The following is a 13,872-nucleotide window of genomic DNA, read 5'->3' as shown; positions in this document are numbered from 1 at the left end:
AAATAAATCTCTAAAAATGTTTTGAAAATTTCACAATCAAAATCCAGTTAAGTATTCAGCAACTCTTCTACATGGATACAATTCAAACTGAAGGCTCTATCAGGTCTCTGGCTGTGAACTGAGCTTAGCTAACAATCAATAAGAAGAAGAGAAACACAATCTATATCAAGACAGCGGGCCTTTTGGAGATTGCTCAAAGAATCAAAGTAACAACAAAATGAAGAAAAGGTTAGGTAATTTTTTTTCTGAGGAGCCTAAGTTTTTCACTCTATACCCGTGCTAGATAAAGTGAACACAGTTATATTAGGAGCAAGGTCTTTTCTCTGCTATGGAAGAGCCATATAGTCACGGCCCAATTACTTCACCTTCCTAGGCCTCAGTTTCTTCACAGCTAAAAATGAGAAACAGACAAAAATTTAACCATTTTCCAGTTCAAATTTACAAGTCTATAAATAACACAATTCCTAAGCGACATCATACTCAAAAGGAAAGCAAGTAGTTTCAGTATCGAGCTGTCTTATGAAATACAAGTAAATTCTGGTAAAGCGAGTTAATCTCCCCTTACATACTCCAGCAGCCATCCAGGAATGCTCTGAGATACGACTTAGAAGCGGAAAACATATCAAAACTTTTCCTACAATGCCGTAAATCTTGACAAAATAAACAAAAACTGAATCATAAAATGTATTCCAATTTATAAAGGAACCAAGTTGAACATGGTGGTACATGCTTACAATTCTAGGATGTAGGAGAGGGAGGCAGGAGAATCATGAGTTCAGAGTCAGCCTATGCTAATAAGGAGACACTGTTTTAAAATAAAATATACACGGGAACCAAATAAGGTTACATAAAGCTAATTTCAAATCATCAGAACTACTCTGTATGTGTGGCTAACAATGATCCCAGAAATCACAGCTACTGGATGAGGACTCCAGTGCCAGGCCTGGGCTGTTTCCCACAGGTTGTTACTCAGAGGCATTCCTAAACCCAAAGCAGCACAGGCGAGTGCTGCTGTGGTCGGTTGCTCACTACAACGCGATGACGTTAATCCTCCTGCTGAAGACCGTTTGTACTGCACACAGAAACCCAGCTCTGACTGAGATGGGGGCTGCCTGCTGGCTTGTGCTCACAGGGCTGAGCAAGTGTGAAGGGTGGATGTGGGAGATGCCATCAGTAATCCTGCTGGGCCACAGACACTGCAGGCTATACTTCTGACTCGTCAGCAAAGACTGTCTGTCCACAGGTACAACAGTGGCATGTCTGTCCTGGGGGTAGCTAACTACCTGATTAGAACTAAGGCCTATTCCACGGGAGCAAATCATATTTCATAAATATGGTCAAAAGCCTTAGGCTGGAAATGTCCTAGATCCTAGTAGGGAAGCTACAGCTACTGTTTGGATTAATGTATACAATGTGTTCATCAAATTACCTTCTCACTAACTCTTCATTCCCGTATATTAGCTTATCCCTATATACTGCTGTGCTTGGTCAAGGAAGCTTCGTTCTGTAATAGGCAGTAAAAACACCAGAGACTCCCAATAGACTGACGTGTTAAAAGCAAGTTACTGTTGGATAAACATGAATGGAGATTTCTATCACGGTGTGGCTTGGGGAACACAGGCATAGACAGGCATCAAGAATACAAGAGCTAGAAAATACAGCAATGTAGAACGCTGCCCCTGGGCATGACTCAGGCATGGCACCCTTCAACTCAGCATCCAGGCCAATCTGCACAGACAGGAAATTCCACGTCTGTATGCACTGAACCTGTGGAATGGTTATTAGTGACTACTTTTACATATGTCTATAAAGAAAAAGAGCATGTGGGGCAGAGGAAAATACAAACATACACTTTGGAGGGGAAAAAAAGCACCAGTAAACATGACGCTGCCCCACAGAATGGAGAAGAGAGACTAACTGCTGAGGAGACCAGAGCTGTTCAGGAGATACCCAGTCTGCCCTGAAACAAAGAGAACGGGGCCTCGGAAACATCCCGTCCAGCTAAGCTTCCAACTAGGGAAAAAAGGCCTAGGGATAGGACATGATCAAAATACAGTCTATGAGTGCATGAAAATGACATAATGAACCCATTACTCTCTATAGTTAAGATGTGCTAATAAAAAGAAAGCTCCTGGAGACATTCTGTGAGGTTGCTCGCTTTCAAATCATCTTTATTGAAGAAAACAATCATTCTGAGGACTAACGGTCATTCATGACCCTAAGCTAGAGATTCCAAGCCAGTTGTGGTGATGACCTTGACATGTCTACCACACATATAACAGAAGTGTAGACAAGACTCCAGGAGACTACAGTCAAGCTACATCACCGCTAGCAGCTCTCTTGCCAGTCTTAGAGACAGTTCGTCAGGGAGCTGAGAAGAGCAGCACTTGCTCAGGGACAGACTTTCTTGTTGTACCCTCTAGGAAATGGAAGTGGTTGGAGCAGCAGCATCTAAGTCCCCAAGCTCCAGCTGACTGGAGAAGGGGAAAAGAAAAGGCACCTGGGCATGCTACAGACATGGATCCCAGCTGAGGGAGGGGGTTATATGAGAAACACAAGCCTCAGCTCTCCTTCAAGGCCCTGCACAAAGCACCTACAAGCTTAAATAATACTTCCCATCTTGACTGTATCCCTGAGCAGCTTCTAAAAGATGGTGTATGCTAAGGATTACTTACAAGCTTGCCTTTCCATAATTTGAAGACATTGTACCATATGGTTTTTATCAATAAAAAACATCATCAATATATCTAAGTGTTCTTCACACTTCATGAGATTTTTTATTTTGTACCTGTCAGTAACACAAAATAGCATGAATGTCAAAACAAGTAAAATTTCTAGAGTAGCAATGAAAGAAGTTTCCTTTAGATTGGCAAAAACAAGACCCTCCAATCTTTTCAATTCCTATTTTGGTCATTTGTATTATCAGAAGTATTCTTGTTAAATCAGAAGTAACTGTAGTAAGAAAAGTAAATATATACTTATCTTCCTGGTCTAAGAACTACCAGCAGCAGTTAGCAGAAAGCCCGCCCCTTTGGTTTACCGGTTTTGTAGGTGTCTTTTGCTGACTTGATGAAGGCAAAGACTTCTGGAGATTCAGGTCATCTGAGTCACCCTCATGTTCATCATTATCTCTTCCTGAGCAAAAAGAAACAAAGACTTGATCAAATGAGAAGCACTAAGGGAAACTGAAGTCCCAGTGAGAAGTCAAGCTAGTGAAAGTTTCTCACCTACTTTTCAAATCATCTGTGTTTTTCTCATATGTTAATTTCTTCCCTCTGCCTTGAAAAGTCAACATCAAAGAGTATTTTGTTTCCTAACATTATACTTATGAAGCTGATTTCTAAGCAATTCCGTTTTTTTCTTATTGCCATATTTTTAATACAATATTCTTCAGGGAAATTTTAAGTAACAGCCTACAGAACCTACATATTGAGAGCTATAAAAGAAAATTATTCTGTATTGCAGAGTCCATGCAGCAGGAGGATATCTGTGAGTTATGGCTAGCCTGTTCTACACAGTGAGTTCCAGGACAGTCAGGGATACATTCTAGAGAGACAATATCCCAAAAAGATTGAGCTAAAACAAATACAGCAAAATAACCCTAGACATCTGAGAAATAAAAATAATAAGAAACCCAGAGCAGCAATTTTACATCAAATTAATAACATTTATTTTTGCCATGATTCCACAACTGCTGGTGGGTTTTATAGTTTAAGAGCATACTGCTGGTATTCTGGAAAATGATACAGCAATAGAAAAACATCCAGACACCCTATGTCAAGCTTGCCGACCCTGTGTACTTACAATAAAAGCTATAATTACCAATATGTAGTCCATAGCTTGTCTATACTAAAAGGGGAAAGCTGAGAATAATTCATCTGCTAAGTAAATCACCAAGAGAAAGGGAGGGGCCACCTGGTCTGTCTGAGCACAAAAGGGGACCTGAAGGAGAGCTTGGCTTGCCCCTCTAAGGCAATAATTACAAGGGATCCTGAAAAGACCAAGCAATCTTAAGCAAGAAGAAAAAGCTAAATCCATCACACTTCCTGATTTCAAAGGACTTTACAGAGCTATAGATAGCTATTACAATCAAAATAGTATGCTATCAGCATAAAAACATACACACAGGCTAACAGAACAAAGTCTACAGCACAGAAATAAATCCACATTTTGACTGTCAACTGATATTTCTCAAGGGGGACAAGAATAAACAAAAAAGAAAAAGGTAGTCTCTCGTGCCCGGCACGGTGCACCTAGACAATCACTCATGGATACAGAGGCAAAGACTGGAAGAGAAGCTCCTACTGCCATTTTCCTGAACTAATACAATTTCTAACTTCTGAATATGACTCCTATGCCCACAGGTAAGTGTAGCTCTTACCCCTCACCAAAGAAGCTTCTTTTTGCAGCAGATTAAAGCTACTACAGAGACCAGCATTTGGTCATTTGGTCATAATGCTGAGGATAAGTGAGTTCAGGTTGCCGAACTGCAGTTTGTCCAATACAACCATACACACACCTAAGGCGCAGAGAACATTGTGAAAGAGGAAGGTGAAAGACAGCAAGAGGCAGATAATCAGGATAGCTCATGCTAGATGGTGTCTCTAGATATGAAAGACAGGTCGCTATAGTTGCATCCATGAAATCTCAACATTGATGCCTAAATGAAACTGGTGTCGTGACGGCCTCAGCCTTAGATGAAGAACAATACTGTCACTGAGAAGGAGAAACAGTCTTCTCCAGAGACGAGCTCTCTGACAGATTACCTAACCCCAAGTGGCCATCCCTAAATACATGGACATAAAAATAAGACTAAATGGGCTCAGTAGGTTGGTTGGTATAACCTAAAGGTTTTTGTCAACCAGATACAAGCTGGAACTATATGGAAAGAACTCCAATTGAAAAAACAGTGACTACTAGGTTGGCCTGGAGGTGAGCCTACGGGAATTTTTTATTAGTGATTGATGTGGGTGGTGCTAGCCTGGGCTGGTGGTCCTGACTTCTGTAAAAGATCAGACTGAGCAAGCCACGAGGAGCCAGTAAGCAGTACCCCTTCAAGGCCTGTGCATCAGCTCCTACCTCCAGGTTCCTGCCCTGCATGAGTTTCTGACTTCTTTTGATGACTGACTGTGATGTGGAAGTGTAAGGTGAACAAACCCGTTCCTTCCAACGTTGATTTGATCACGGTTTTATCACAGCACTAGTAACACCAACAAAAACAGTGCTGATGGTACTTTACCACAGCAACAGAAGCCATGAGACGTGTGTGTGTGTGTGTGTGTGTGTGTGTGTGTGTGTGTGTGTGTGTGTGTGTAGGAAAGGTAGGGGTGGAAATTATAGTGCTCATGAATGAAATTCTAAAAAAGAAGAATAATCAACATTTTTTTAAAAAGTTAATCACTTTCATAAGTGATATTAGAGAAACCGGGATCCATATTCAGAAAAATAACATTGTATCCCTAACCTAAATTAAAAACAAATTGTCAAAATTTATAAATATAAATTTATATTATCTTAAAATATAAGACCAAGACTATAAAACCACTACTGCGAGAAATTCTTGGAACTTGTTTGAGTAATGGGTTTTTAATATGACACTGAAAGTAAAAGTAACAGAGGCAAAAATAAGCAAGCATCAAATTAAAGTTCCTGTAAAGCAAAAGAAACGAGAGAGAGGAAACCTAGAGGAGGAGGGGATTTCTCTGATAAGGGCTAGTAGGAAAATCAAAGTCAGAAGCACCAAGAGTGTGACCACGCACCGGTTAAGACTGCTACTACCAAAAAGACGGAAGAGAGCAGGTGCTGGCAAGGGTGCTAGAAAGCCTTCGCCATGTGCTGTTATTGGTAGGGGTACAGATAGGAAAACACCGTTATAGAAACAGTATGGTGTTTCTATGCAAAACTTAGAACTATCAGAAAGTCCTGAAATCCCACTGGTAGGTATGTTGTACTCAAGATGAGTGAACTGAATATCTTAAAAGGACACATGCACCCCTGACCCCTGCAGCAAGACTCTCAGGAGCCAAGATGCGGAACCTACCTACCTGCCTGTCAAAAAAATAGATAAATAAAATACTGTAAACATCAATATCATGCAACAGTCATCATAAAAGGAGAAAAGTGTACCATTTACAACATGAATAAACCTAGAGGACATTATGCTAAGTAAAATAAGCCAGCTACAGAAAGCCAAAACTGCAGTATCTCAATTATATAGAATACAAAACCACATGCATAGCAGCAGACTGTAGAATGGCAATTACCAGAGGCAAGAAGGGTGTTGTTGGTAAAGGAATACAAAGTATTGCTTACATAATGAATATATCCTGAAGGTCAATGCAAGACACTATGTCCATAGCTAGTCATGCTGTCCTTGTAACTGGAGATGAGCTACAAGTGCGACCATTCTTACTACACACCAAAACCAAGCCTACTCATATCAAGTCCTGGATAGGTTCATTAGCTTCATTGTAATGCTCGTCTCACAATGAACAACAACGCAGGAGAGGGACCCCCAACCCAGAATCGATGGATAGTGTGGACAAAGACGGTAGGAGAGGAAATAGGAGTTGAATCCAGGAAGAATAAAAGAGGAATTCTAAAAGCAATGGCCAAAGATGGTAATGGTACCACAAGAGCATAATCCTAGCACTTGGAGGCTGACCAAGAGAACTGACAATTACAGGCCACTGCAGAGTGAGTTTGAGGCTGACCTAAGCTAAATAGAAGACCCTACCTCATAAAAACTAAACCAGGGAAGGAAAAGAGAAGGAAAGGGGGAAGACAGAAAGAGGAGGGCAAGCTACTGACTGGCGCTACAGAATGACAGCAGGGCCAGCTGAGAGATGGGTGGCATCTGTACTGTGAACCAAGTCTTTAGAAACGTGTATACCCTGAGTTCATATCTAAGAAAAAAACCAAAAAACAAATAACAGCGGCTTAACAAGAAAGTTAGCGGTTTCATTATCTTCTTTGTGGTTTCATGGGGAGTGTGGTTTTCACAAATTCTGTATAATAAGCATGGTTTATGATAAGCAAAAAATGTTATTTGAAAGGGATGAAGTCAGACTTGAATGTACTCCTTAGTGCTGTGCATATGACGGCTTTTTAGATGGCCATTCTAGAGTCAGAACTGGTCTCTACAGGCTAACAAAGCCACAGGCAGCCTCTGCTCATGGCTACAGCATGAGAGGCACAGCTCCAGTTGCTCCTATCCCCAAGGCCCTCTAGGTGAAGAAGTCATGAAAACTTACCATGTTTTTGTCTAACATTCCCGGGTGAAGACATGTTGTCCCCATAGCCGGAATGAGATGGGCAAAAAGCTTCTGCAGATACGGAGCCTTAGTTCCTGGAGTCAGGCAGGTCTATTTAGTATCCAGGGGCCAGCATACAATCGGAGCGCTCCTAACCCAGTACATGAAGCATACAAAGAGTTTTCTGTTAGACAACTGGGATTCTCACATTTTAACTAATAAATCAGTCACTGTCACTGAAAGGGCACTCAATTCTTTAAATGCCTTACCTATGTCATTCAATACAGAATTAAAAAGAATTAGGTACAAAGCCTATGGTTGAGCCATTCCTGTTCCTCCAATCTACAAAGAATCCTCACATGGATACTTTTTATTTTCTAATCATTGCCATAATTGCCCCCAAAAGATCCTGTTCCTTTCTATCAGTTTCTTTCTATTGGCAACACACACACACACACACACACACACACACACACACACACACACACGCACGCACGTTTGCTCATGCACACACACGCATGTACACATTTTTTTCTATAACCAAGATTTTGTGAGTTTCCATGAAACTCACTATGTAACCTTGAACTTAAAATAAAGCCCCTGCCTCAGCATCTCAAATTCTGGGAATTTAAACATGGAGATACTTTTTTTATTAGCTGTCCAAAAATGAATTAATATGAAATTAAAGTGACTATCTCAATACAAAGCATTTTAAAAGATGCTAATAAAACTTACTTACAATTTGAAATGAGGCAAAAAGACAGATGGACTGTTCTTCCAGTGCCTTGTGATGACAACCTACTCCAACGACTATTACGTGGGAAAACTATAACCTGTTCAGATGTTTACTACTAAGACCGCTAGATTTATTGAACTTGTATAGTAACCTGCACACTTTTGTTCAGCAATAATACAAATACTTTTTTTTTCTTTTCTTTTTTTCGGAGCTGGGGACCGAACCCAGGGCCTTGCACTTGCTAGGCAAGCGCTCTACCACTGAGCTAAATCCCCAACCCCGGGAATACAAATACTTTTGATAAAAAGATAGCACCAAGGACCAGAATTCAGAGCTGTGTCAATCATTAACCAGTGCTCTACATGTAACTCACACTTACTATAACCTTAGGAGGAGCACCAAGGAGCCCTGAGGAGCCCTGAGGAGCACCGAGGAGCCCTGAGGAGCACCGAAGAGCACCAAGGAGCCTTGAGGAGCACCGAGGAGCCCTGAGGAGCACCAAGGAGCCCTGAGGAGCACTGAGGAGCACCGAGGAGCACCGAGGAGCTCTCCCAGAGGCAGAGCTGAAATGCTAAGCTGTGTGCTAAGATCCCTGATAATTACAATCCCCCATCCTCCAACTGCATAGTTAAAAATACTAATACAGTTCATTTTTTAATTAAAGCCAAAATTAATTTCCCTTGGAATCTTGTCAGTTAAGATCTAACTATTCCTTGATAAATAGAAACTTAATTTCTTATTTAACACCAGGGTTTAAATATGCTATACCTCATACATGAGAGCCCATCAAGTAAATGTGTGAAAAACTCAAATTCAATGATTTGTTCTCTTTATGTAAATATACATAAACTGGATCTCCCTAGATCACAAATAAGTAGGGTGAAATCTTTACTAATCAATACCCAATAATCACCACTTCCAATCTACAAAAGTCAAAACTGCATTTAAGCAATGTTTTATGCCTTTTAAAAATTGTTTCTAGCATGGCTGGGAGGTTTTTATAAAACCTTTCTATAAAAGATAACCAATATTGAAAGTGACAATTAAGTTACCATTGATCATTTCATTCAAAAAAGCACACCCACTTCTGAGATGCTTTTGCCAAACTCCAGTGCAGTGAGTCAGAGATAATCCTGTAGAAAAACAAAAGGGAGACTGGATGAACAGACAACAATTAATAATGAGTTGATGAAGATTTAGTTCTATGTTGAGCTGCAGGACAGGAATAGAATGAGGCCTTGCAACTCACCACTGCAGAGATCAGGCTATGCCTATTCCTAAGTTACTCCATACTGTCTAAAACAGTAAAAAACTGTATAGAACAGGCTGTGACATCCCCTAAGAGATTTCATTCTACAATCAGCTTTTGACTTCATGCTGCTAAGTGCATTGAAAGTAATACACCCTTGAGGAGAACGAGAAGGTAAACTATTCCTAACAGAGGTTACTATCTTCATTTCTGCTGGCTACTATGTGTGTCTGATTTGAAAGTTACTTTGTTTTTTCTCTCAGTCAGGCTTCCACACTTCTGCTGATGCTGGGCCTGAAGTGATGCTGTTTGCCTATCTCTCTGCTGCTTCTCTTTGCTACTTGCTATATTCTTGTACTTTTGCTTTATAAACTCACTCATTTGAGACCCCAAATATGGCTATCATAGATCACCCTCCAGACCAAATACAAAGCAAGCGCTCTCTCTCTCTCTCTCTCTCTCTCTCTCTCTCTCTCTCTCTCTCTCTCTCTCTCTCTCTCTGGAGAGATGTGATAATGTAGAAAATCAAAGAATTGGCTCTGAGAAGAAAGACCTAAAAGGTAAAAAACCATGCTCGGTTGAGGTGCTAAGACCACTCTTCACAGTGGATTTTGGTCTGGGTGACATGTTTAGAGTGACATGCTCGGCACACTGCCCCTGGCAGTTACTCCCAGGGCTCATGCTGTTGAAACACTTCTTAAATGCCCTGCTCTCAGAAGCCCACACTCACCAGGAAAGAAGATGAGGGAAGCCTCAAAAACTGAAAAATGACTGACTCTGGAACTCCTACAGTCACCTGAAGAGATGTTTTTTCCTTGAAAAACATTTATTTCCTATAAAGGTATTCCCAGCACAAGTTCTTTAAGCTGTATTACTTGGTATGACCCATGTCTTAAGAATTGTTCTTGCTCTGCCGCTGGCTCCTTCCACTGTCACTGCTTTGCTGTACTGTATTTGTTGTTTCTGTTTTGTTTTGCTTGGCCACTCCTGCAACTCCATGGTTGCTGCTGTAAAGGCCTCCAGCAGTTCCCATGGCTCTCTCCTGCACTTGTTCAAGCCTTGGCCAGCACTGTACCACTTCTGTGGCTCAGTCTGGCTCTCACTCACTCTCCCCTGCTTGGCCACTTCACCAGTTGTAAAGCCGCTGGCCACTCTTTGATCACCCGTTTTGCAGTTTAACTTGCCAACTGTTCAGTGTCAGTGCTGATGCTATAGCTGCTGCCACCGCCTTCTTTCTTTTTCTGTGGTTGTTACTGATATGGGATGCTTTAAGATTTATTGGTATGTTATGTATGAGTGTTTTTCTTGAATGTATGAGCACTGGGTATATATCTTGAGCCTGCAGAGGCCAGAAATGTGTGCCAGGTCCCCTGGAACTGGACTTACATATGATTTGTAAGCAGCTATATAGGTGCTGAGAACTGAACCTGAAGTCCTCTGCAAGAGCAACAAGTGTTCTTGACCACTGAGCCATCGCAACCATTTACCCAGCTGTAGAGCGCAGTCCAGCCAAGTTTCTGACGCTCGTAACAAAGTGTTAGCCTTTCTTCAGAGTCAGTTATTGTAATTTGCATTCCCTTAAGATCTCACCCGTGAAGTTCATGTTTCTAATAAAATTCTGCTCACAATGATATATGTATTCTCCAAAACCAATGTGTGTTTTACACAATTCTGTTGTCTTTTCCAGAATCAGATCTATATTGTGACCCAAATCTTGTTAATCTCATCTAGAGGTTTTATATCGTGAGCCTTACCACTCTTCCTAGGTCTACCCAAATGGTACCCATTCCAAAACCTGTGCCAGGATATGTGTTAGTTTCCTGAGGCTTCTAAAACAAAGCACTATACCACAAACTGCATGGGATTTTTAAAAATTAAAAATGTATTATCGCACACTTCTGGAAACAGAAGTTCAAGTGTCAACAAAGCCATCCCCCTCCCTCCTCAGAAAGCTTGCGGGAGGAGCACTCCTTTCTCCTCCTAACACCTCCGGCTCAGCGGCGGCCTTCATGAGCCCTGGCTCATGGTCCTAGCACTCCAAGTTCTACCTCTGTCACATCGCATCTCCCTGTGTCTATATGCAAATGTCTCTTTTTCCGCAAGAACACAATTATTGGTTGGAACTTTCTTTTCATCTCGTTTATTCACTTCTGAAAAGGTCTTGTTTCCAAATAAAGTCAGAGTACCAAGTGCCAGGTTTAGAATTTTAAAGCATCTTTTGGGAAGTCAAAAATTCAAAATAAGACAATTAGAAGGATAAAATCTAGCTACCTATGGCTGGCAATTAGTTTTTGTTGTCTTTACTGCTGTTACCTGTTTGTTTGCTTCCTGGCTTGCTTGGTTTTTGAGGCAAAGTCTCACTACATACACTCGAATGCCCTGGGGACCCATACACAGACCAAACTGGCACTGAACTGTGATGACCTCCTTTCCCACGCTCCTGAGAGCTGACATGTGCCGCCACACCCGCCACACCCGCCACACTCAGCTGGCGATAAGTTTGTCTACTTCATTAAAATTAAAATAACTTCTATTTTTAAAGACATTGTTGAGAATAGAGATAAAAAGATCCAAAGAAAATATTTACAGAAAAGATAACTGATCGTTATAATCCAAAAGTTACAAAGAATTCTTAGTAGTCAGCAAAAAAAGATTAAAATAAAGATCTAAACTGATAACTTGACAAAGAAATAAACAGATATCTGATATGTTTCACATTCTACATTATTAAGAAATTACTAAGCAAAACCCAAATACTACTACTCATCTCTTGTAGTGGCTAATTAACAATACCAGATACTAGTGAGAGTGCAAACTACTAGGAGTAAGCCATTGCTGGTGGAAGGAAATATGGTGTCTACTCTAGGTGACAGTTTTAGCGTATCCTTACAGAGCTGAACATAGTATTAGCTACCATGAGGGTCAGTCATTGTTCACTGGAGCCTTAAATATTTGTGGTTATTCTAGTCACAATCACCAAAAACTAGAAACAACTAAGATATGCTTCAGTGTGTGACTGGATACACTGTGATATGTCCATCAAAGGAATATTACTGAATAACAAACAAATGAGCTCTCAGGCCATATGAGATATGGAGTTAGCCTAATGAAGGCTTCTCAGGGAAAGAAACAAATGTGCACAGGCATACTAGCTGATTGCAACTAAGGAATGCTGGAGAAAGGGGTTTTCAAAGAAATAATACTGTAACTGTGGAAATACAATCTATTTTTCAAATTCTAGAGAAATATGCTAGGCAAAGAGTAAACCCCAGTGCCCAGTAGAGGCTTTCGCTGGTGCCAATGGTAGTGGTGTAAGCACAGAAATACACCTAAGTGTAAACGAACAAAAAGGCAGAAAAAATCCACACAGTGTCAATTAAACTGTGTGACAAGTGCCAACACTGAGGGAACAGGACAGTATTCAACACAATGAAGAAACTGGATATCTGTATGCAACATTATGGATTTTAACCAATGCCCATACTATGTACAAACATTAATGCAAAATAGATCACATACCAAATCTAACCCCATAATGCTGCCAGATAAAAACCTAGGAGAAGCCAAGTGGTATGATGCAGACCTGTCTGTCAACCCAGCACCTGAGGGGCAGAGACAGGAATGCCATGAATCCGTTCAAGATCAGTCTGGACCAAGTGAGAATTCATCTAAAACAAAAACCATAACCTAGAGGACAATAGGCCAGTACAGATGGAAATTAAACCATCACAGTAGTGCACAGTAGACAGGCGAGAAGTGCAGTGGTGGAGATGCATGTCCATGGAGTCTGCAACCTGAGTGGAAGGAGACAGTTGACCCCAAAGCTCTCTGTCCCCTGGCTTTCATGCATGTGCGTGACATGTGCCCACATCAGCTTTCTCAGAGATCATCCACCTCATGTGCATACTACAATCAATGAAGAGCTTTGTAAAATCCCAGTGCCTGGCTGCCCTGGAATAACAAAATCTGAGAATAAAGTATCTGAGAATGAGACCCCAATACTGGTTGTTTTTAAAGTTCCCTTGGTTTACCCAAGAGTGAGCACCAATTTGGGAAGCATTGGAGAAATGAATCTAGGCTTAGTAACTGTCAGTAACAAGACATAAAAACATATGCAAGTTAATTAACCCTTTCTCGGCCTAATATCCCAGAGTTAATACAAGACTAAGATTATACATAAAGTTCCTGATAAATGTTAATTCTCTGACCTAGGGTAAACCTGATCAAATCCCCATTGCTAAATGTGAGAAATAGTAATTCAATCATCAATTCTTCCCATTTTCAGTTATTTGATTATTAGATCTGAGTTCAGAAATGCTATTTTTCCCCTCCTAATACCATGCTACCTGAAGCTATGCCTATTTTTAAAATCCCCTCTATGGAAACATGGCTGATTATGGCAGTGATCTTCAAACCGAGAACATGGGACAATTGATCAGAGAACATGTTAAAACCACCAATGTCCAGGCCCTACCCGAGCCGTCCTAGCCAATTAGATCAGAATGCTCCGGTATAGCACTGGAATGCTGGCAGTTTGACTGAGAAGTGATTATGACACCATCAGGGCTGAAATGCACTGCTTTGTACTAATGAGATCCCAAACGAACTGCATATCTAAGTCACTCATGGCACTC

General features: G+C 40.9%; 1 protein-coding gene across 10 annotated transcripts in view; it reads right to left on the bottom strand.

Annotated features, from left to right (window-relative positions):
• The window catches only part of Ptpn20 (protein tyrosine phosphatase, non-receptor type 20), a 64,210-nt gene that overhangs the window by 47,340 nt on the left and 2,998 nt on the right, over positions 1–13,872 (bottom strand). For 3 of the 10 annotated variants that reach the window (XM_006252765.5, XM_039094472.2, XM_017600087.2), the window contains exons 2-4: positions 9,042–9,122; positions 7,254–7,404; positions 3,041–3,135 (exon numbers count right to left, since the gene is read on the bottom strand). In XM_006252765.5, coding sequence (XP_006252827.1) covers positions 3,041–3,135; positions 7,254–7,287 — 129 coding nt within the window. In that variant the 5' untranslated portion in view covers positions 7,288–7,404; positions 9,042–9,122. Of the gene's footprint in view, positions 1–3,040; positions 3,136–7,253; positions 7,405–9,041; positions 9,123–13,872 lie in introns of those variants that run through there. The other 7 variants (XM_006252767.5, XM_063275364.1, XM_063275362.1 and 4 more) reach the window with 3 other exon arrangements.

This window comes from Rattus norvegicus, chromosome 16 (assembly GCF_036323735.1).
Source record: "Rattus norvegicus strain BN/NHsdMcwi chromosome 16, GRCr8, whole genome shotgun sequence".
NCBI lineage: Eukaryota > Metazoa > Chordata > Mammalia > Rodentia > Muridae > Rattus > Rattus norvegicus.
This window is presented reverse-complemented; position numbering and strand designations above follow the sequence as displayed.